This window comes from Dermacentor variabilis, chromosome 9, assembly GCF_050947875.1.
Source record: "Dermacentor variabilis isolate Ectoservices chromosome 9, ASM5094787v1, whole genome shotgun sequence".
In the NCBI taxonomy this organism is placed as follows: Eukaryota; Metazoa; Arthropoda; class Arachnida; order Ixodida; family Ixodidae; genus Dermacentor; species Dermacentor variabilis.
In genome coordinates this window covers 44,960,303-44,984,952 of record NC_134576.1, presented here as the reverse complement: position 1 = coordinate 44,984,952, position 24,650 = coordinate 44,960,303, and the positions used below count along the sequence as shown (strand labels likewise).

General features: G+C 47.8%; 1 protein-coding gene across 1 annotated transcript in view; it reads right to left on the bottom strand.

Moving 5' to 3' along the window:
• Positions 1-24,650, bottom strand: part of LOC142592648 (multidrug resistance protein mrp-7-like) — a 226,056-nt gene that overhangs the window by 6,254 nt on the left and 195,152 nt on the right. Inside the window, exon 26 of the mRNA XM_075704207.1 lies at positions 19,792-19,986. Coding sequence (XP_075560322.1) covers positions 19,792-19,986 — 195 coding nt within the window. The remainder of the gene's footprint in view (positions 1-19,791; positions 19,987-24,650) is intronic.

The following is a 24,650-nucleotide window of genomic DNA, read 5'->3' as shown; positions in this document are numbered from 1 at the left end:
TTGTTCTCTTGGCAGGCTATTGAACATTATCCTTGTCTTCGACATACTAATCTTCAACCCCACTCTTACACTTTCTTTGTTAAGGTTCTCAATCATTTGTTGCAATTCGTGCCCAGCGTTGCTGAACTGTTATCTGCAAACTGAAGGCTCCTGACATATTCGCCATTGATCCTCACTCCTAAGCCTTCCCAGTTTAATAGCTTGAATAGTTCTTCCAACCGTGCAGTGAATAGCATTGAAGAGATTGTGTATCACAGGCTTTTCAGCGGTTTATCGATGAGTTCAGCCGGGGCTTGTATTTCTGCTATGCGTAAGTCGACGGCATAGTGGTCGCTAGCACTTCAGCTGAAGAACTTGCCACTTACTTATGGCAACTATTCTTTCGCCTTGGCGAATACAAACTTGTGATCAACCCAGAGAAATGCCTATTCGGAGCTGCACAAATCGTCTCTTCGGACATCGCATAACGCACGACGGTATACAGCCATTGAATGACAAAGTCCCAGCTGTTCCGTCTGCCGTCTGCCGGTTAACAAGCGAACACTTCGACAGCTTCATGGGCATGTTAATTTCCATTGCCCTTTTATAACAGTTTGTGCTCACACACTGAAGTCGTTAAACGATCTTCTTTCAACACCCAGACCAAGCGCAGCACCGTTGGAGTGGAAGGATGAAGCTCACGTCATTTTCAACACAATCAAAGATCATCTGGCGACTGCAGCTCTTCTCACTCATCCGCTGCCGGATGCACCAACCCGCCTCATGGTAGTCGCTTCCAGCAATAGTGTGGGTGCCGTACTGTAGGAATGCATTAAGGATGAATTGAAATCTCTCGCATTCTTTTCAAAAATGCAAACCCGCTACAGCACCTACGGACGTGAGTAACTCGCTGTCTACTGGTATACGGCAGTAAAATGTTTTCGTCACTTTTTGGAGAACAGGTCAATTCTCATTGGTCACAAGCCATTTACCCACACTTTCACGACGAAATCAGATGGATTGCCATCAAGAGAAATTCGAGAACTGGAATTCATATCAGAATTGTGCACTGATACTCGCCATGTCACCGGCTCTTAGAACGATGCAGCTGATGAAATCTTTCGCGCTTAAATGAGGAACGTAACCTTATATTCAAATTCCATCAACGTTGACAAAATGGCATTGGAACAAAGGGACGATGAAGAACTCTGAGGGCGAATAAATTCTTCAAAGACTGTCGTTTCTTCAAGATATGCCCTTGCAAACATGTACGCAACTACTTGCATGCGACATGCACACTGGCTCACCAAGCCGATTTGTGCCGCAATCCTTTCCCCACTATGTATTCGACTCTCGACACTCTCTTTTACATCCGGGAATCCGTTCAACGTAAGTGTTTGTGACCACGCAATACCCGTGGCCAGGTGTGAATAAAGACATGAGACATTGGTCGCGCACCTGCACTCAGTGCCAAAGTTAACAGATACAGCCTCGCACTGTGACTCCGTTGTCAACCTTTCTGCCACCAGGCGCCCGGTTCAGAGAATTCTACATCGACATAACTGGCTCTTTGACACGTTCTAAGGATTGTTGCTGCATTCTTACTTGTGCCGATAGCTCCGCTCGCTGGCTGGAAGCCGTTCCTATGCGAGATATGTCTGTTCAGACCGTCGCAAATGCATTCCTGCAGACATGGATTGCACACTTCGGAACATTATGCTCCATCACAACAGACCACAGACGCCAATTTAAGTCTGCAATCTTCAAGGAACTTCTCGCTGTCGTCGGCACACATCGTATTCGCGTCACCGTGCATCATCCAGCACCTAATGGCCTGGTTGAGCAAATGCATCAGCGGCACAAATCTTCTGTAACAGCGTACGGAGAACCATTTCGATGGACCGAAGTGCTGCTATTTGTTCTTCTCGGCATGCGCACAACGCTGAAAAGTGACTTGAAATGCACTAGCACTGAGTTTCTCTATGGCAACACCCTTCACCTCACTGGCCAATTTAGACAAGCGAGCCAAACGAGCACTTTCCCGACCCCCTCCAGACGTGTCTCACTTGCGGACTATGATGGACAGCCACCGTCCCACACCGACTCGAGCGAAGCAGACTAGGCTTGTTTTACGTGCCCAATACATGGATAGCGGCACCCATGCTTTCTTGCGCCGCGATGCTGTGAGGGAACCCCTTCAGCCAGCGTACGAAGCCTATTGAAAGCACTTCGTCCCAAGTCAAAAACTTCCACAATTGAAATTCGTGAACGATCCCAACTGTAGACTGTAGACTCTGTAGACTGAATGGAACCGGCGCACGCAGATGAACAGCTCAATGACACCGAAACCAAGATGCGCCCAAGACTCACACCTCCGTGGACCGCACGTTCAGGAGGAACTGTGCGTTAACCTGAACGATTTGGGACTTGACTGACTGTTCGCCTATACTTGTGCTGCCGATATCCGTGCCTAATATAGTTGTCTATTCATTTTACGAGGAAGGGGAGTAGTGTGGGAGCGCACAGCCTGGCTTTAGCGAGTTTTGGTGTCGCCGCCGGCGTCTGGCAACCACGAGCAGCTCCAGTATGCCGTCGGAAAGCCGAAAGTGTCGTGTCTGCTCCTGCGCACATATATATATATATATATATATATATATATATATATATATACTTTCGCCACTTTCGACACTTTCGAGGCGAAGAAACGCGCTCGTGGGACTTCTGCCACGCAGTCAGGTATGAATATTATAATAGATAGTTAAGCAGTTCAACGTGACCATATAATCATACTCTACAGAATTTTAAACTGAAATGCGAAAACACCCGTGTGCTTAGATTTAGGTGCACGTTAAAGAACCCCAGGGGGTCAAAATTTCCGGAGTCCTCCACTACGGCGTGCCTCATAATCAGAAAGTGGTTTTGGCACGTAAAACCCTAAATATTATTATTAGAATTTTAAACTTCTTGCCTTCGGAAAAACAACGCGAATAAAATCGAGAGTAGCCTGGCCGCAAGGAACCTACTCACGGAGCCGTATCATTGATAACAATAGGCAGTTTAATTGAGATTCCGCAACCACTCACGTACACAGCGGGCGAGGCTGTACGTGAGTAGGCAAAGCGTGCGCGCGCGATACGGCAATAGTTGGCCGAACGCAGAAGTTGAGAAGGCGATTTCTGACTTGCACGCGTAGGAGCCAGTGGTGTGCTACTCAGCGCCGCCATAGGCCACCTTATGAAACTGTGTAGCTAATATCAGCAGCCACGAAGCCAAACCATAAGCCCTAGTCATATCTTCGGCAAGAGCGATATCGAAAAATGCGCTCTCGTGGACACGCGAGAACACGCGAGAAGGCCCCGCAAAGCCCGCTGAGCCCGCAGCGGACGCTACGCAGCTTTTGAAAAGCAGCGGGTGCACGCAAGCTACAGTGCGTGCTCCTGCGTACTGCGCATGCGCACTGACGCCTCCACGGGTTTGCTGCGTACGCAGAGCTGCTGCGGACGCCCAACTAAAACTGTCTAATATCACAAAAGGCCGGGTGCGGTCAGGTAGACGTTACTGACGATCGTCTTCCGCGTCCGTTACGCTTTGAGATATCATTTAATGGCAAAATATTTGTTTGAATCTCCTATAGGAGCTTGTTGAATAAACATTTATTGGCTCAGCTACACTATCTCGAGAACGCGATCCAAACCAGGAATTTGCTTTTGCCACCCAAGATCAATTATTTAAAACTTAATTAACGTAGTTTTGTTAATTACGCACACAGCTGCTCAAGGTTACCATCCTAACACTGGAATGATAACAATAATGGCAGCAACATTTGCGCTGGTCTACTTTTTATAATTTGGTGCCGTTGAAAAATAACGTCGGAATATTCATTGTGCAGTACACTTCTGAAAAAGCAGGTGCGAATGCTTGGACAGGTTTCGCTGGCGCAAATCAAGTTCATGAGCTTAAACGCGTGTGCCCATCCGTGCACTTCTGCCTTTAAAATGAGTTTCACACGCACAATACAAGAAGCACTTCAGCGCTACGATACATCACACATGTTGAGGGAGAACACTGTACGCGCTCGCTATTAGATTTCTGAGAGTTTGTGGCATCAGACTCGGTTTCCTGCCGTTATGAGGAATAAGGACAGCTGCATGGCGGAAAGCAGTGTTTATTTTTTTCAGTACTTTGTAACAGACAGAGCACCGCAGACATGCGCGTTAAGACAAAAAGTATTGAAGTATTGGGATGACTGCTTCTTGGTATGTGTTTTGGCTGTTTAATGTTAAGACCCAAAGAAGAAAATACAGGGTATTGTGATAGTGCTGGCAGACGAACAGTAGCGTTAATTATGGGCTCTGACGTGGCGCCTGTGGTGGAAGTAGACCCGAAGCCACACGGCTAAATTGGCAGACGAAATACTGCTTTCTTATCTACCAGTAATTGGAACAGTAATTCGGCTCTTTAATTTTTGATATGCCGGTGCCGCAGTGCAATCTTTGGGGACCGTTCAACCTCGTTTGAGGTAAAGTTCAAGCGAGTGTACTACATTTCTTTTAACTTTTTCCGCTGACCTTTCTTCAGCGTCCAACCACTGTTAGAATGTTATCGTCTGGCGCAACATGGGTCTTCATGTATACGAAATTTTCAAAATGTTGTCGCATAAGTTCACAGCTAAAAAGTGTTATACGGTCAAAACGCACCCGTGAAGCGATTACTTGCGTATATCCCCGATCAAACGCAAGAGCCAGCGATTGTGCTGTAATGTACGATTATTTATGTCTGGTCAACGCACGCTTTTAGCTACAAATCAGACTCCGACAACTGACGGCAGTTCTCGCCGCTATCGTTGTGTTGTGAGCGCTGTTTCTTTCCCAGGGCACAAGTGCGAGAAATATGGAGTTAGATTCGCGACTCAGAAATGCTAGTTGCTAGTTCGCAAGTGCTAGTTCGCCGGGTTGCATCGAGGAACGCCGACGCTCAACGCAGGTACGGGCGTCTAAAAGCTGCGCTCTGAAAGAGGAAACCATAAGTGAAACGAAAGATAAGAACAGTGAAGGGATAGGCAGAGTGGACCTACTCGAAGAGAAATGACCGCTCACAATCGCGAGCGTTCGTATACTGTGTGCAGTCGTTTTCAACAAGCGCAGTTAGTCTTGGTGGCCTCGAGCGTCTATTAGTACTTGGGAAAATTTCTCAGGACATCTTTTTCCCAGCGCGGTCTGCCATCTGAGCGGCTAGTACTAAGGTCCTGGAGCATCGAGAGTCCAGCGTAGAGATTCCGGCCTCCAAAGGTCCAACGAGACGCGTCGGCATAGAAACGACGTGATGGTTGCCAATGAATTGTGTTGGCTTGGATATGTTTGTCACGAGACCCGGGACAGCACCCTGTCGTCTAACGACTTTCTATGCCTGCGTTCTGGTGCAGTAAACTCAATCTTGAAGGGATGCGCACCGTATCATGCTACATAGTTGCTTGCGTTTAACCAATGTTTCAGGCATTCCCGCAATCGCAAGGGTAAAAATAATAGTTATATTATGTGCTTTTACGCGCCATAGCCCCGACCTAATTGTGAGGCATGCCGTTGAGATGGACATCGGAATAATTTGGACCACCTGGAGTTCTTTAATTTGCACCTTAATCTAAGAACACCGGTGTTTTCGCATTTCGCCCCTATCGAAATGAGACCGCCGTGGTGGCGACTTAATCCCGCGACCTCGTGCTTAGCCGCCCAGCACCCTAGAAACTAAGCAACCATGGCGGTTAATCGCAAGAGTCAGGAGTATGACTTGGTCTCTAAGTTGCAAGTTGTCGCGACACCGCAGTTGCAATTCCCAGTGCCTGCCGCTAAGAAATACGCTTCGAGGTATGACCGATGACGAAGTACTTGCCACGAATGATATTCAGGAAACGTTTATTACCATGAACTACGGGCGCCTATACAACTGCAAAGGACAGATGCTGGGTGGAGACTCCAATCATTTGCTCGCCACAACATATCTACAGTGGTATTCATCAAAGACCGCTTGCATTCTCTCGACCCTTCATTGCGACTTCGCCTGCCGCCTGGACCCTCTCCTTTCCTCTCTATGTCCCCCGCCCCTTTCCAGGTTTGCTGAGACGTGCGTGCTTCCAGTCATGTTTGGTCCTCCTTTTTCTTAATGAAGGCCACAAGCGCACTTCAGCGCTGCCTGTCTGCATGCTACAACCTTTTTATGTCCCTGCGTAATCATTCTTCCTTGTTGGCATTGACCTTCTAGGCATTGTCACTACGTACACTTCGAGAAATAAATGGGTTGCGGTCGCGATGGACTACACCACGACCATTGCTATCACCAGAGCATTGCCGACAAGCTGTTCTACCGATGTCGCTACTTGTCTCCTCTACGAGGTCATTCTCCATCATGACACCCGAGATGAGCTGCTCAGAGACAGTGGTAAGTACGTCTGGCTACGAGTGGTAGGTAACATCCTTCGGGCTTGCCCCACTGAACACTGGCTAAGCACAGCCTATCATTCACACACAGGCGGTCTGACCACGCGCCTGAACTGAGCGCCAAATGTGATGCGGTATATCTACCCGTTGTCTATCACAGTGACTGGGACAGAAGGATATTATTTGTTACGTTTGTTATAAATCGTAACGTTATGACAGCAGAAGATACCCAAGTTCATTTACTGCTTGGCTGGCATACTGGAGTGCGATTAGATTTTCCTTTCTTGAACTGGTCACTTGTCACCGAATTCGCCAGTCACGTCATTGACCCAGCCAGTACAGCGCGTCAACTAGACCAAAATTGGTGCTCTGTGCAGAGGTATGCCCATTAGACACGCTATAACAGCCGGCAGGCAAGCGGGCACTTCGCTCCCGGTTCTCTCGACCTTTCGTCGTGGCAACGCCTGCTGAGTCATATGCCCTTCTTAGGCCGACTTCTGTTGTCAAGGTAGAATTAATAACTATATAATCTAACCAATGCTATACTACCTCCACCAGAGCCAACAACCGAACGCTTACTGCAATTGTTCTAGGCTCGGTAGGTGGCGGGAGGCAGAATGAGACTCACGAACGCCACTGGTGGCGTGTGTACGACCCATGTTGCCACCATTGCTGTAAATGTTGAGGCCAGGGTTACAACTAACCCTATGCAGTGCGAGTTGTAATCGGGGTTATAGTTGGAAACAGTGCCACCTTGCGATTCTTTTTATTTCTTAAAATAACTTTTACAAAAAATGCGGCTGAATACTGTCGGCTGTAATGCATTAGCTTTAAATGAATATTGACACGTATAATTGTTTATCTTTATCGAGTGACACGTTTCACCGCCTAAGAAATGTTATCGCGCAGCGCAGGACGCACCTGCGTGTATCGGAAGTTTTCGAAAGTTATAGATGGTTCTCTCCGGCTGCTCGTTGTCACCTGACCTTGTGTAATCTGATTGCATGTATGCGCGACGCTAATGGTGCAGAACTTTCTGGAAGACACGCGGGCACCAGCGATTACTCTGTAACCTTCGATGAATGATGTATAAAAGTCGACGCACTTGACCCGCTGATCAGATTTTCGACGAACGCCGATTGTGTTCACCGCTGTCGCCGTTCTTTGAGCGTAGCCTGTTTTTTGTGGGCACAAGTTCGACCAATAAAACGACAGTTTTGTCATTTCCAGTTTTGCTGCTTTCTTCACCGTAACTACCACGTGACATCTTGTGGAGGTGCTAGTGCGTTCATGTATCGAACGCCCCCGTAAAGCAGCGATCCAAGCCCAAACCACGAAGACAACACCACCGTCGCCAAGACCAGCGAGCTGGCCGCAGACTACAAGGGCTGCCCCCGGAGCACGGACTTGTGCCTGATACGACCAGGAAGACAGTGGCCACCTCGACAACCACAATGGCAGCCTCAGCGTCCCCTATCGCGTTTCATGAGACGAGCTTGCGTTGCAAAAAAAAAAGGGCAAATACTCAAAGCACAAATATGGCTGCGCACAAAGTTGTCCTTCCTCAGAATATGATCTACGGACCAAGACATCGGTTCATCAGACTTGAATTCTTGTACCGTTGCAGCGCAGTCGCGGAAGGTCTAATGCGATGGGAATGTACGCCAGTATTTGCTTCACGAGCTCAATATGATTACATAACGTTCTTTGGCTACTGAATACGTGGCAACAATCAGGATACTTGAAATACATGCAGACGCGTCTTCAGCCAAGCGATAACTTGGAACCCTGGTTAGACGTTAAGAAAAGCTCACCCAAATCTGAAAAAAAAAAGGTAGAGCTGCTTTAAATATTAGTTGAAACATAGTGTATAGCCGCGAGCACGTCTGTGTAGAGTGCGCGAGCAGCTGGCCTTGCTCTGCGGGGCGCCGCCTTACGGCAGTTGCGGGGTCCGACGAGGTGTGCCAAGGAGCATGCGCGGCCTAATATACACGCAGATCGGCACATGCTGCTTTAAACCAGAAATTATGTTGGTAAGCGGACGTGTTTTGCCGGTTGTGCGCATTACCCGAGGGCGCCGTCTTACTACGCGCGATGACAAGGGAATTGCGCACGCGAGTGATAACGCGTGTGATTCTGTCACGGCACTTGATATGAAAAAACTGTCTTCACCAATCCCAGATAATGTTATCGGCCAATGAAATGACAACGTCGCATGCGTGCTCCCTATATTAGACATAGAAGTCAATGCTTTTCGTAGAATCTATTCACAATGGCTCCCCAGCGGACGGGCGACGCACAATTGCTATTATGGAGCGCACAATGTCCCAAAGAGCGATATACGCAGCTACCCGGCCCCCTATGCGCACAGGTAACAGGGTCCTCCAGGCTGCTTGTTATGAAGGATGAATTAGTGATGCTTCCCGTGCAAGTCGACAGCGGGTGACATCAGGAGATGGGGACCGTTTAATCGTGGCAGCAGCTGTGACCGATCCTTACCTCAGCGCCAGAGAAATAAGGGATGAATTTTGACTTTCCACACTCAAGAGACGGCTTCATGAAGCCGGTATAAGGAGCAGAGTATCAGCGCAAAAAGTGATGCTGGATGAAAGACACCGCAATGAGCGTCTTGAATTTGCGTCTGCGGTGGAGTCTTGGTGCCCGAACAACTGGCGCGCGGTTGTGTTCACGGATGAGGCCTCGTTCTGCACCCGTTGGGACCAGCAGAGGAGGGTGTGGCGTCCGCGCAACTGCCGGTATGTCACGTATTCCTGCCGTTGTTACTGGCTGCGAGCGCTGGGTAGTTCCCCACTTCTGTCAGGAACAGCCTTGCTAGGAAACGAAATCGCCTTTTGTGTAATCTCAAACTTCTAAGCAGTTATGACATGTACTGCGATAATATTTAATAATATTTGGGGTTTTACGTGCCAAAACCACTTTCTGATTATGAGGCACGCCGTAGTGGAGGACTCCGGAAATTTTGACCACCTGGGGTTCTTTAACGTGCACCTAAATCTAAGCACACGGGTGTTTTCGCATTTCGCCCCCATCGAAATGCGGCCGCCGTGGCCGGGATTCGATCCCGCGACCTCGTGCTCAGCAGCCCAACACCATAGCCACTGAGCAACCACGGCGGGTACTGCGATAATATTTAACTTCAGCATTGCAACTAATACTTTCTTTTTTTTTTTTTCTTCCTGCATGGTCTCAGAGTTCGCCTTACTCAGCGAACTTTTAATTGACATCAAGCCCTTCCCTTTCTTTTTTTGCAACATGGTCCATGCTGATTTACCGAGAAATGTCAACGCAATAGCTGTTAGTTTAATGCATACGTCGATGACACATGTCCCGCAGGTATGACTACCGCTATGTCTTGGGTACTCGTTCAAGCGGGCGCACCACTGTTCACGCGTGGGCGCGGTCAGTCACACAGGTTTGGGACCATTGCATCGATTGTCAGGGAAGATGATCTCTGAAACGTAGATGAAGGTTTTGGAGACAGTTCTCATTCCACATGATCTCAATGGCTCCTTCCCGGATGGACTTTACTGGCTACAACAGGACAACGCACCAATCCACACATCAACGGTAGTGCACCAGACGCTGGACAATTTAGGTGTAACAAGGCTAAAACGGCCTGCAAGAAACCCCGATTCAAATATCATAGAAAATGTATGGGGAATAATGAAGTCAAATCAAGCCAAAAAAGCAAGTCTAGCCGCAGTCACCACTGACGAGTTTTGGTTAGCTATTGAAGAGAAGTCACTTCCGACAGCTGCCAGACCTTGTGAATCAGCTGTACGACTCGCTTCCCAAGAGGATCGAAACTGTGAAGCAGAATCGTGGATGACCAATTTTCTATTAGAAAACGCGCGCTATTTCTAGTTGGATATTTTCGCATAAATAAAAGGTGTTCTTTTTCTCAGTGTTTCTACGTTTATCTGTAGAAAGTACAAGCCGTCGTGTAATCCTACTGATCCAACGAAGCGGTCATTGCTGCTCTAATGGCTATGGCATTGAGCATAATGCAGTTTTCTATAAAGAATGGCAAGGGCGCCACAGAAAGACGGAGATTCGAAGTAGTCCGCAGCGACCTAACAAGAGGAACCTCAGGAAGGTTTTAACCACAAGTCCTCTTGTGGAAACGTTGTCCGTAGGGTGAAGCTTCTCTTCTTCGGCAATGGCGGAACACGCCACGTCCTGTAATAAATAATATTGAACCAAAATACAAAATAACGCATTATCTATAAGCACCAAGGGCAGGCAGAAGACGGCATCAAAAAATTAACGCCTCGATTTTTTACGCCTTTGTTGGCGCTATCATTTTTTCGTATCACCGCCTAACCTGAATGGCCAGAAAGCGCGCCTAGTTTGTTGTGAGAGTCGGGTGCGTGTTATCAGCTGAAACGCGTAATATTTTGGCATGGAGATACCGAGAGCGCCCTGAGGAAGCGTACATATGTGGTTAAGCAACGGCCCGTTTTAACGTTGCCACTCGTGCAATGCAGGTGTGCATGTATATTAGGCCACGCATGCTCCTGGGCACACTGCGTCACATCCTGCAACTGCCGCAAGGCGGCACCCCGCAGAGCAATGCCGGCTGCTCGCGTGCTCTACACAGACGTGTACGCGGCTGTACGTGGTAGAAGAGGCATGCGAGACGGCCGCAGGGAGACATCTGCGTACAAATACTTCAAGAGCTGAACATTTTCGAGGCCTGGTATTTATTAAACCGGCATGTCGTGTGTCACTAGCTCTGTAGTGCAGGGGCCAGTTCCGCCAGGAGCACTGTGTCGGAGCCCACATTTCACGTGATTGTACGTATGTAAGCATTAGTTGTTCCAAAAGCGCGGTATTCTCTTTTATAGGTTTGACATTAGAAAGGAAAAATGTATGCCGCAAGGCACTGAACCTAAAGCTTCAGCAGTTTTCGTTCTAACACAATTGTCTGCGCTGCTCCACCTGTTATGAAGCAGTGAAACATTTATGAAATGCTGCCCCCCTCCCTCCCAGGCAGCTGTTCTTATTCTCAATGACGCCAAGAAACCGAACCTAATGCCACCAACGCATAGAAATCTAATGCGGAGCGCACACAATGTTCTTACACGCATTGTGCAATGTACCGTAGCGCTGGGGTGCTTCTTGTGTAATGTAGGAGAATCAATTATAAAGGCAGAAGTGCACGGTTCGACACATGTGTTTCAGCTCACGAACTTGATTTGCGCCAAGAAAACCTGTCGCAGCTTTCACACTGCTTTGTAAGAAGCCTACTACTGCACCTTCAATATGCCTGCAGGTTTTACCTGTACCAAATAAAAGTGTCAAACTACTATAAATGTTCGTGATATCAGTTCATCATTCGACTTTTCAGATTTGTAACCTCTAGATACGGAGTAGGCTGATCAGTTGCGTGTGTAATTAACGAAGCTACGTTAATTACCTTTCCAATAATTGAATTTAGGTAGCCAAAGCAAATGAATCGTTTGGAGCCCGTCCTCGGGATTATCTAGCCAAGCGAAGAAAGTTTTATTAAACATGCTTCTGTAACAGCTTTTCGAACAAATATTTTCCAATTAAACGCCCTTGGAAAGCGTAAATGACGCAGAAAAGAATGTCTTTAAGGCCGACTTGCCCGCATCTAGCTTTTTCTGATATTGTCATCAATCGTATGGCTCCTGAGCATGTCCCTTGTGGCCAGTTCGCTTGCGATTTTCATTCACGCTATTTTTCCAAGTCATGCAGTTTAATGTTTGAACATTAATATAGAAGCGAACGTGTGCTGCCGCATACTTGCTTGGCCCGAGAAACGATGAACAACGCACTGATAGTGCAGATTTAGCGCGTCGCTGATATCAAGATAAAGCGCTGGTGCCGAGGGAAGCAAGGTAATGAAGGTGAACAGCTAGGGATTGGTGCTTCACGGAGCCGTGCCCATGGTGATGGCTCCATGGAGAAGAAATCCGGGGCGGCGATCGTGGCTTCTCGGGTGCCTTTTTTTGCCTCGGATTTGCTTTCAGAAAGAGATAATGCTGTAAATGCTATGTCATCCGTTCTTATCTTGGGGGCTTAAATATGAGTTAAAAAATTTTTCACATTCGTCCCCAACAGTAGGAGTAAGCAGGATAATGCTCTCTCTCACACACACACATATGCGGACACAAGCACACACACGCGCACGAAAGCACGCACACAAACACACACAGATACGACACATGTTCGCCCACACCCGCATTTACATGCGCCCATGCATGCACACACGTAGAAAAATGTACAGACGCACATGGAAATGCAGGCATTGAATCATTCTGCATACAATCTACTACTAACACGATAAACCGGACACGGGGACCCCTCCCTGAGTTGTACGCAAGCGCATTACGTCTTCCGACGCATATATAATAAAGACCACCATGCATTCGCTCATTGTGAACAAGGCACCCGTATTGGGCGCCGAAACGTCAATCCGTGTTTTGAATATTATTTTTTCAGTTGGCGAGTGTACGTTTATTCAGCCAGGCATACACAAACGCGCGTATGCTCGCACACCCAGACGCACTAGTGCGCACGCAGATTCAAATACAGACACAAACACGCGCGCACACGCAATCGCAAGTACACACGCACGCTCGTTCAAGACATAGAAATGCATATATACTCTTTATCCTCCCTCCTTTCTCTCAGAAAGCTGCGCGTGGAAACAGTCTGAATGACATTCGCTCTGCCATTACTTTTCCAACGCCATCTTTGTTATATCGCCTTAGGGTTTAAATTTGGCGCTTCTTGGTGATAATGATGACTATGACGAGTTATTGGCATCCAATTTGAAACGTGGCGGTGAAAAATAGTCACCTTGACTCGTTGATTTAATCAGGTATGCTATACATGTTTTACAGCGCAGCTCTTAGGCGCCCGTTCCTCCGTTGAGTGTCGGCGTCGGTGTCCCTCGGCGTAACCGAGCTAAGGAGCACATCGAAGGATGAAAGAGCGTACGCGGAGCGCAGCAGGGATAGCGAAGAGACCGTGAAGAGTAAAGCGGAGAACGAGAGTATGGCGAAGAGGTGAGGAGGAAAGCGGGGTGCCGCGCGAGACGAGCTCTGCGGCGGCGACCAGGGGAAGTATTCCGTAAGAGTCCACCTAATGGACATGTCCATTGTCCATTTCGTGTGCTGTTGTAGTTCTGATTGGCTGGGCTGGGCTGCGCGTCCGCAGCAGCGAGGCGCCACGGCCAATCAACTAGGACGTCGATACTCCAGCTATCCGCCAGTAACATTATTGCCCTTGAGCCCATGAAAGCAGTATCGGATATGATATTACGACGTCGCGTACACATCACAGTGTTCTACGAGGGAATAACTCTAAATAATATTCTGAGCCGATGAGCAATCTTACGGCGTCTGTTGCAGTCGTCTCGGTTCTGTCATCCGCAAATTGTAGCTTTAGTTGTTTCATTTTCTCGTTGAGTTTCGGATTTGGAGTCGGAATAGAATTGTCAGATATGACGTCGACTTGTAGAGCTTCGATTACCGAGGCTGGTTTGTTTTCTGGTGTTGCTATAGTTACTTTCACAGCGTTCATTAATTTGAATTTTTCGCGTCCTCCGAAAGATCCAATCGTCACCCTTTCCTGTTGTATTATCTTTGCAGCAATTTGCAGAATGCAGATTCAATAAATGTTCACTGGCTTCCGCAGTGCAATAACCAACGGCAATGTCGGCCATTTCTCCTTCCCCTATCCAAGCCACAGAAAAGCACAAAATTATGCGTTACATTTTAGTTGTGCGTAGAGTAGGCGTCGTCGCTTCCACTCGCTGAGTTTGGACCTGCTCTGCCTTTTTTTTTTTGCCGCACCGTTCTGCGCACTGATATAGCATGCCATCTTTTGCATTGCATGTGTTTCACTCTTGCTCTACAAATATGTGCAGTGTATTTTGGGTGGGTGCATCTGAAAGATGCTCTATTCTCTCTGAGAATGCCCTTTTTCTCGTCATTGGAATGTTCCGACGAGCGACCTCAGTTACATGGTTGTCCAGCTTGCAGACCAGGTAGATTCTGTTTCCTGAGCAATAAAAGCTCGAAGTTGTTCGAAGTTGTTTGCTATTATTCCTTAACTTCGCAAGCATTCCTCTCCCGTTCACGCTGTGTTTCTTCGCGAAACGATATTGGCTCTCGCAGAAATGACATAAGCCTCTCCAGCTTTTCCTCACATTCTTTTCCTATTACGTTGCTTTGCGCATTAGCTTCAATGGCTGAACTGTTTCTCATTTCTTCTTTTGACTTGAACTGCACTGATAACTCCGGTGGAATTTCTCTTGAATGCTGTCAGCAACATCTGCACGAAACTCTCGGTTTCCACCTTCAGTGGTATAAGTGCCAGTGTGCACTAACATGCCCAGTTCATCAGTTTCTTGCGCCGAGGTCACTTTCTCTGCGCTTAATAGCTCGTTTATGTGCAGCTCTACTCATTGTTCACGATTTCCGAAGGCTGTTTGCAGTATTTTTATCGCACCATTATTTATATCGGGAGATCGAGCACTGAAGCTCTTCTATAGCAGACGCTACCTTTTCGGTTAGAGATGCCAATAAACAATTCAACTTTTGTTCTTTGCGTATGCTACGTCTGAGGTGAATCGCTGACTCGTATTGAGCCCAGGAATGATTGCACTCCGAATATTTTCGGCCAAACTTGGCCATGTTTAGTTTATTTAGTTGAACTAGTTCCCTTGCGTCTTGTTCTGTGCTTGGTGAGGCCACCTGCCTTGTTCTGTTGTTCAAATCCAACTGTACAGGTTCTCGAATTCTGGACTCTATTGTAGATAAGATCGTCATTATTTTCATGTCGTACTCTATTATTCTTTCGAATTCAGCTTCGGCAGTATCTTCGGTCAGAAAATTTTCCATTTGTTCGCTGGCGCTCTTGAGGCTTTGGTTTATTCCCCTAACCTGTGCCTGCATTGTGAGGAACTGTTCTCTGTTAGCTCCTTCATTAATTTTCTGTTCGGCTGCGTTGATGAGCTGCTTGATCTGGGATAGAAGCACTTTCTTTTACTTCATTACTACTTTGTTAATTTCTAGGCAGTTAACATTGATGCCTTACTAGTCAATCAGCCGTTCCGACGCTTATAATTTTCACTTGGGTCTCGTCGCTCGATCCAGGTCGATTTACTGCTCCAGCGCCATTTTCTTCTGTGCTGCTTTTTTGCAGGTTGACTTTCCTTGTGAGCGGGGAGGTAGTATCCTGGTTCACGGGACCATTGTTAAAACGACCGAGACCAGTGGCTGCTTCGAACACGAACTGTGTATTGATGAAGTAAAGCAGCACACATTCGCGAGGAGGAGCCGTTCTCTTGCTCTTTGGCTTCGAGTGCCTTGATGACGACATTTACAGGGCACTGCCATTTTTGTTATCGTACAGATTTTCCCTTCTAATTTCTTCCTGACCATTCTTATAATTCTCCATGGTCCTTTTCGTTTTCATTCCTTGCATCGAATTCACTCTTTCTCTTTATCTCGCTTTCTTTCGGATGACTCATGGTTGTCTATTTACCCTTTCAGTTACCCTGTACTTGGTTGCCAGCTTTCTAGTTCTTTTCATACGTTCTGTGTCCACGCCTTTTAGGTAGATACTTATGCACTTTCACCGCCAATTTATCTTGATCCATGTTCCTGAGTTTTTCTTCAAAACATATTTAGCTCTACGCTTATTTTACTTCAAAAACTCCCCTACCCGTGTCACTTTGCACTACCTCATTTGTGGTTTTACCATGGGTCTGCAAAGTCAACCGGCCTATTGATTTTTGGTTAACTTTCTTCCCTGGAGAAGATATCTGACTTTATTCATAGAATGGCGTTTGCGGACGTTAGCGCTGGTATCATTACTCCTTTCCATATTCCACGCACCAACTAATACTTATTATGACGCCAAAGTCATCTATGTTTCAGTATTGCTGCTTTACATTTCCTTTTTTATCTTCAGATTATGTTGGTGGGTGCTTGAGTAAGTCATTCCATCGTCTATGTATAAGCAGAGGTATTTATATTGTTTGACTATAGGTATGGCCTGCTGTTGAATTGACACACTCGAATTACTCTGCTATTCATCAAGAATTATAATTCCTGATTTCTATGTGCTAAACTTAAGGCCTATATTTGTCACTGCGTTTCTGTAGACATTCGCAAGTGTCCGTAAATCTCTTGCGTTGTCCGCTAGCAGCAAATTATCGTCCGCAAACATCAGTCCGGGATCATCTGTTACACCATTTGTCCATTACACACTTGGGATAAACCAAACCCCAATTCACTGTTTTCCAGTCGCCCAGCGCGCTCGACGCCACTGCCATTGCGGCGGGATCGCGCATCCTAGCAAGCTTGGAGCGGCCGGTTTTCGCATCTGCCAGTTCTAGCCACCCTAACGTGACCGACGCGCCAGGCGTCTCGAACGATATACGGATTCCACGCATGTGGGAATCAATGCAAGCGAAGCGCAAGTATTTTCCGCGCTCCACTAGCGTAGCTTCCAGCGATTCTAGCGCCCCTATTCGCCGAGCACCATCACGTGGTCAAAATGGGCTCCCGTGCGCTGCGGAGGAGCAACTACTTCGCAGGCGATGCCACAGGCCCCGCACACTCTCAAGTTCAACAAATGGCCACAGAGGGCGAAAAGTCAATTGAGGCGCGTTTCAGCGTAAGCGCGCAAGTGTAGCTACTGTAATTTGGTCGAATACTTTAATTTGTGCTTTCTCTGCTAGGGGCGCTGAACATGCCGGATTTTTTACTTTACCCAAACCATTGACATAAACAATCGAGGTGTCTAAGGACGTTTTGCTACCTCAGACAAATAGGCAGTTGATTTTTTTTAAATTCGATTGTTGAAGCTGCTTTTTAGTCATAGCGTCAAGGTTTTTGTACTTGATTAACCACCGACAGCCGACAGCCTATTGGTATCGATGTGTTTCCTGGCCGTTGGCGTTCGAATACTACGGCGGTAAAACATTTTCGAAAGCATGCTGGTTTCGTCTGCGAGTCATTACATAGACTTGCTGTAAAGAGGTCTACTCTTGGCAAAAAATAGTGCCTCATTTTGTTTTCGGCGTTGATTATCATAATGAATGCGGCGGAGGTTGAGGGAGTACGCTTGACGGTACGTTTTTATGCCGTTGATCTCCATAACACCGTAAATACGCAAACCCATGTCGCAGAACACCCGATGCATCATTGTGTGTTCTCCGTCATCGCTTGTTTGCTGTACGCCTACTAATTCTTTATTTCTTCTTCAAGTGTTGTACCCTCCTTTTGTCCTTGTTCTCTTGTGCTTCACTTACAGTATGTCGTTCCGTCAGCTGTAATGCGCATTTGCAAAACCAATACGTTTGATAAGACGCAGTGGTTATCATAATTTTACTACACATGTATTAAGCTGGCACATATGGTTCAGATACAGATGCCGGTTTGCGGACTTGCACGACGTTGATGCGGAGATTAGGATAATTATGACACCCGTAAGGAAGAGGCAGCTGACGGCCGTAAGCTGTTGCGTTCTTTCCGCCAAACTACCCGGCCTGGTAGTGCTGTAAAGATGCTGTACAAAAGTGACACGCGGTGACAGGGAAATTATTATACTTAGCAGCCGACCGTACGTTTTGTAGCTTAGGCCTTCTTTCTTGTGCGCTTGTGCTACCCTTATTAATGAGCCATTTCTTGACTATGTTCTTGACTATGTAACCGCGTTTGTGTGGATGCGTAGACGTGTGCTCTTTGTTGTACTTGTAAAATGCAAATAAAATATTTTGAGGCTTACTCAATCTTTGGTGTCGTGTGCGTTTATTCCAGTCGAGGCCATCGTGCCACCTGGAAACCGCATTCTGTCAGTAGCCCTACACGAAATGCAATAGCTGGAGCGCGGCGGCACAACTCGGGGTAACGGCGGCGTAATAAACGAAAACCCGCTCGGGATGCCCTTAAAAGTCAGTTCAGAGTGTGCCTCAACTCGATATGACTCAGCGCTACATGTATTCTGCTGCGCCTCGATCGTGCTACCGCCAGTTTGGTTGCTGTGTGGCAAACGTAGCGCCTACATATATATGTAGGCGCTACGTCTGCCACACAGCAGCTAAACTGGCGGGTGCACGATCGAGGCGCAGCAGCCAGAAACCCAGTAAAGCCACAGAACACCTGGTAAAGCCAACGACCATACTGTGCAAAAACCCCGTTTCCGTTTCCTGTTGTACAGCGCCACCTGTGGTCGCATACTTTAATTCACGACGCCACCACTACGCTTATTTCTGTAGCACTGTGGAAGGTACAGTTTCCCTTCTCTAAGTTTGTATAGGTGTTCTGTGATGCCACCACTCCCCAGGAACCAGCCAACCAAGCGCAGTTGACAGCGGTATTGTTCTTACTTTTGTAGCTCTTACTGAATGCTGCTGGTCAAGAAGCAAGTATTCGCAGGTTTCTTCTAGGTTAAATTGAAGAATCAATGTCGCACGATGCACTGACACCTCTTGCGCTATGACAGGATGTAAAAGAACGTGCTTTTTTTCTCATCTGAGCCCGGCGCTGCAGAACTTGCACAATTTAATGTAACCACGACAAGTTTACTCATACAGTAAGCACATAAGGCATGGAGCCTTAGTCAACGTGTGAGTCGGCTACGTATGATACCGGTACCAGGGCTAAATATATACGTAACGTTTAAAACGCAATATGGAGACACTTGAATAGTTAGAATCAATATAACGGTACATAGGTGAGGGGAATTCTTCGCGTGGTTCACCTGTAACGCATTTAGCTCCCTTACTTTGCATACACGAAGTGTGGGACGTGACAGCGCTATGTTTGGCATACACGCATCTTTCAGATGTCGCGAGCCATGATCACATCCATCCGGAATAAGGATTATAGCTAATCTAGGAAAGCATAGGCTTATATTTGACGCTTTGCACAGAAATTGGAAAGGCTCACAGACGTTGACGCCAACCGGCGTATGTGTTCGTCACACGCTGCATTTTGAGTAAAGATGAGATAATAAGGAACGCAAGCGTAAAAAATCCAGGTTTGTTTAGCTGAGTTTATCATGAGTTTAGCTAATGAGTGGTACTTGCCAAATAATAAATCAATAAAATGAAAGCTAAAGAAAAGCGCTGCTTGCTTTGCCATGCGAGGGTGTCTCCTACGCGTACGCAAAGTGGCTTTCCCGCATAACTTTGGAGCCCACGATGGCGTACCTCGGCGCAACTCTGGCTCCTTAAAGGGAGCTTATACAGCAAGTCTACTGCCACGGTGGCTACAGGGCCATAGTGATGACACCGCATACTTTGTTCTAGGATGTGTTATTGTTAAGCCACTTCAGGGGTTAGTATATCTATGGCACGTGTGCGATGACCCACTTGTCGTAGTCCAGCACTGTGTGCAGCCGGTGCGCGATGGTGAACAGGGTGCACTTGGCGAAGCTCTCCCTGAGTGTCCTCTGGATGAGGCTGTCCGTGTCGCCGTCCATCTGCGACGTCGCCTCGTCCAGCAGCAGCAGACGTGTGTTTCGCAGCAGCGCCCTCGCCAGGCACACCAACTGCCTCTGGCCAACGCTGCGTCCAGTTCGACAAAAACGGGGGCGAAACTGCTCATTACCTCTACAGCGCAAAGAACGAACACTAAATGATGCACCAGTACGTCAAGTAATGGATGACTAGAAACTCGCCCAATTTACTCTTCGCCAAACTGCCCAATGTTGTGGTTTCGGAATCAAAGCAAGTGACCGCAGAAGCTATACGTCTCGTAGACCACTTCAAGACGACCGGAAGTAGCCATACTTTAACAGTATCTGCTGGTACCTTTCCAGCTGAATTGTGGTGTCGACGTAGAAATCTTCGCTGTCGTGGGTTATGTAGCTCGTGGTCGGTCGTGGCCTAATATAATCGTTATCATGTTGCACTAAAAGGGAGAAATAGCTTTGACACATCAGCCGTTTTACAATACCGGTTGTTCTCCTAATGCTGTAACCAGTGGCCTTCTAAGCCGAGATGGAAACATTCTACGCCCGTGTGTGTCTTCTCTGTTTGCATCTAGTTTGCGCAGTGGTTTAAAGGCTCTGCCCTGCTGATATCAGGACCACGTTATCCGAAGGCTTGCGCTACGGTCAACTGCGCCGCCAGGAAGCTTTTGCTTTCTTGAGCAAATTAATTTTACAGCAAAGGCAATTGAAAACTTGTGAATGCCAATGAAAACATATGGTTACGGTTGCATTATTGATACGATTGCATACAATCGCTACAACTATATAGGCGGAGGAAGCTTCTCTTTGGAGACATTGGGCTGTGGGTGGCCCTGAAACCTGTTGGCACTTTAAAAAAAATTATGATGGTTTACGTGTCAAAACCACTTTCTGATTATGAGGCATGCCGCAGTGGAGGACTCCGTAAATTTTGACCACCTGGGGTTCTTTAACGCGCACCTAAATCTAAGTACATGGATGTTTTCGCATTTCGCCTCCATCGAAATGCGGCCGCCGTGGCCGGGACTGGATCCTGCGATGTCGTGTTCACCAGCCCAGCACCATAGGCACTGAGCAACCACGGCGGGTCCTGCTGGCACTTGGGCCTGGGGATCTACATATCAGAACTCTGGAACATGTCCTAAATTCACGGCTCCTGCATCTACGGCGTTTACCTTCTGTGGCCGTGGCTGGGTACTTATAACAAAAGACACACAATAGACACAAAAGAGCCCAAACCTAAGCTTAATGCTACAAGAAAGTGCTCGCCGCAAGATCTAACTATAGGTGGCAGCACCGTCTCTGTGTTAGTGTGGATAGGCGGTCGACAGCGGGCATTGAAATGTATGCGACGGCGTTCCGCTGTGAAAAAATCTGTCCCAATTTTCTCGTGGAAGCGCGCTGACTGCACTGTGCTGACCTTATATTGCCCTCCAATGCCACATTTTTACCGGAGATGCGCGCGACGTTTCTGTCAAGTTGAAAAATGCGCAAACTATCATTCCATGGGGGTCTGGTACTCAGCCACACAGTCTGCTTCTGCACTTTCTCGCCACAGTTTGCGTATATTTGGCTTGCGTTCCACCAATTTTGTTAATATTGCAGCGCCAATGAATTAATACTGCATGCTCTGCGAATCCTGTACTGCTTCAAAAACGTCTGCATTATTGTACATTGAAGGTAATGTAGCAAGCTATGCACACTGTACATCACCAATTGATGCGCACTCTACTTATCCTTTTCTTTCTTTTTTTTTGCTGTGACATGCAAACAATTAATGAGTCAAATTAGGTATAAGGTAGGCCACTGTGAGTGTCAGTATGTTATAAGGATCATCAGGTTGCTTCAGAAGAGATTATATTTATCGCCCTTGAACGGCTACGCGCAAGACAGCGACTTGACAAAGTTGTAAATACTTGAGAAGCTAAAATCCTGAAGTAATTCTATTTCAGCCAATATTAGCCACATTCTTCCTTTACGCTAACAACGACACAACGAAGAGTGAAAGAAAATTATGATATCCACATTTCAACGCAGTGTTATGGCGTCTTCCATCTAGATACTGCCGTGTATGAGAGAGAGAGAGAGAGCGTAAACTTTTATTTCAAATCAACAAGATTTGAGTCCGGCGTCTTTTTAGTGGGTCTGGGCACCCGCCGCGGACGCGGTTCCGAGACCTTGTCTCGAAGCGGCTTCCTCGGCTCGCTGGACGGCCCAGAGTTGTGCTGTCAGGTCAGAGCTGAGCAGTGCGGTCATCCAGCGTTACTGGAGGCTGGCGGTGGAAGAGACGGAGGGGTCAGCACTGCCCGACTTGTTTGTTAGGTCCCGACACTCCCATAACACGTGATTTAGTGTGGCAACCTCGCCACACGATGTGCATCTGTTTGTAGTGTACATGTCTGGATACATGGCGTGCATGAGTCTAGGGTTTCTGTAAGAGTCTGTTTGTAATTGTCTGAAGTGTACTGCTTGCGTCCTGTCTAACCTAGCGTGAGGGAATGGGTATATGCGTCTTTGTAATTGGTAGTGTGCCGTGATGTCGTGAAAAGTGGTCATACGATCCTCCCATGCCCAGACGTTTGCAGTACCCCGCGGGGGCTCGTCCTCCGATGCCGCTCGGTGAGTCAGGCCTCGAGCAACGCCGTGAGCCGCTTCGTTGGGGGTGCTCATTCCAGTGTGTGCCGGGATCCATAGCAAATGCCTTCGGTTATGAACGTCGGCCTCTCCTTGGTGTATGGGATGTCGCTGGAGTATCTGATACGCCTCTTGGGAGATGCGCCCATTTGCAAAATTGCTAATTGCCGTTTGCAAGTCGCAGATCACGTAAGTAGCTGTGGTTTGTGTGAGGGCCAGTGCTATGGCCGCTTCCTCTGCCGCTTCGGCATGTGCCGTGTTCACGGTGACGCTCGTGAGGTGGTTGCCTCGGTGGCTAGTAACTTTCGCCACGAAACTCTTCCTGTCTCGATAGCGGGCTGCGTCGGTGAAGACCGCCTCCTTGTCGTTAGAGTAACTTTTGTTCATTTGTTGTGCCCTGGCTTTACGCCTCTCCGTGTGGTATTGGGGGTGCATGTTGCGAGGCAATGGGGGTACGTATAGTTGCTCGCGTATGGGTCTTGGAATGTCTACTTTGACGCCGTGTTGCGAGTGGTATGTAATGCCGAGATTTTCAAGTACGTGTCTGCCCGGGCGGGTCTTGGTTAGGCGTTCAAGTTGGGACACTTGTTGCGCCTCCACGAGTTCTTCGAGCGTATTGTGTAGGCCTAGTTCCAAGAGCTTGGTGGTGCTAACTCCAGGCGCAAGTCCCAACGCACATTTGTACGCCTTGCGTATGAGCGCGTTGAGCTTGTTTTTTTCCGCAACCGTCCAGTTGTGAAACGCTGCCGTGTACCTTATCTGAGAAATGACGAAGGCTTGTATGAGTCGGATGACGCTGCCTTCGCGCATGCCCGCGTGTTTGTTGGTGATGCGTCGAATGAGCTGCATCGTGCTGGTGGCCTTTGCCGTTATCTTGCGAAGTGCTTCGCCATTGCCACCCTTATGCTCTATCATCATTCCTAGTACCCGGATTTTCTCCACTATCGGGACGGGTAGGCCATTTGATGCCGTTAATTGGATAATTTGCTTTTCCAGGGGGGTGTAGCATTTAGGTGGGCGCCCCTTTCTGACTGGTCTATATAGCAGCAGTTCGCGGATTTTTCGGCCGAGCAGGCGAGTCCCGTGCCCACGAGGTAGTTTTCTACGCACTGGATGGCCTGTTGTAAACGTTGCTCGATCGCTCCGTCGCTGCCCGTTGTCGTCCAGATCGTAATATCATCCGCGTATAGCGTGTGATGCAGTCCTTCGATTTGAAACAATCGGTCGGGCAACCCCAGCAGGACGAGGTTCAAGAGCATTGGCGAGATCACCGATCCCTGCGGGGTGCCCGAGCTGCCGATGTTGATTTGCTCTGACTGTAGTTGCCCCACTCGCATGCGAGCGGTTCTTCCCGTGAGGAAGTCTCGGACGTAGTTGTACGTGCTCAGGCCGAGATTTAGCTTGTCTATTTGTCGCAATATGGCATCGTGGCGAACGTTATCGCAGGCCCTCTTCAGGTCCAGCCCGAGGATAGCTCTCGTCGAACGCCCGGATTGTCTATGATTTGGTGTTTTAGTTGCAGAAGGGCGTCTTGCGTGGAGAGATGTCTTCTGAACCCAATCATGGTGTGTGGAAATAAGTCATTGTCCTCGAGGTAATCCGTGAGTCTATTGAGAAACGCGTGCTCCATTAACTTGCCCACGCAGGACGTGAGGGAGATGGGGCGCAGGTTCTCCATCTGTAATTTCTTGCCGGGTTTCGGTATCAGTGTGATATTTGCTTCTTTCCATTGCCGGGGTAGCTTGCCGTGCGCCCAGCACTCGTTAATGTATTTTGTTAGTTTCTCGATCGACCCGTAATCGAGATTGCGTAGTGCCCTATTGGGTATTCGATCGGGGCCAGGGGCCGACTTGGTGTTCAGCTTTACGAGGGCCGCCTGGATTTCGGCAACGGAGAATTCCTCGTCTAGGGTGGCGTTGCTTTCTCCCGAGTAGTCTGGATATATTTGCGGTGGCGTTTGGGATATGTAAAGGCGTTCCGCATCCCGTAGGAACTGTTCTTCCGTTCCCCCGTAAGCGTGTATGATTTTGTATATGCTTTGCATGTGTGTGGTCTTGGTGTTGGCGGGATCGATCAGGTACCGCAGTATCTGCCACGTGCAACGCGTGGTGAGTTGACCATCCA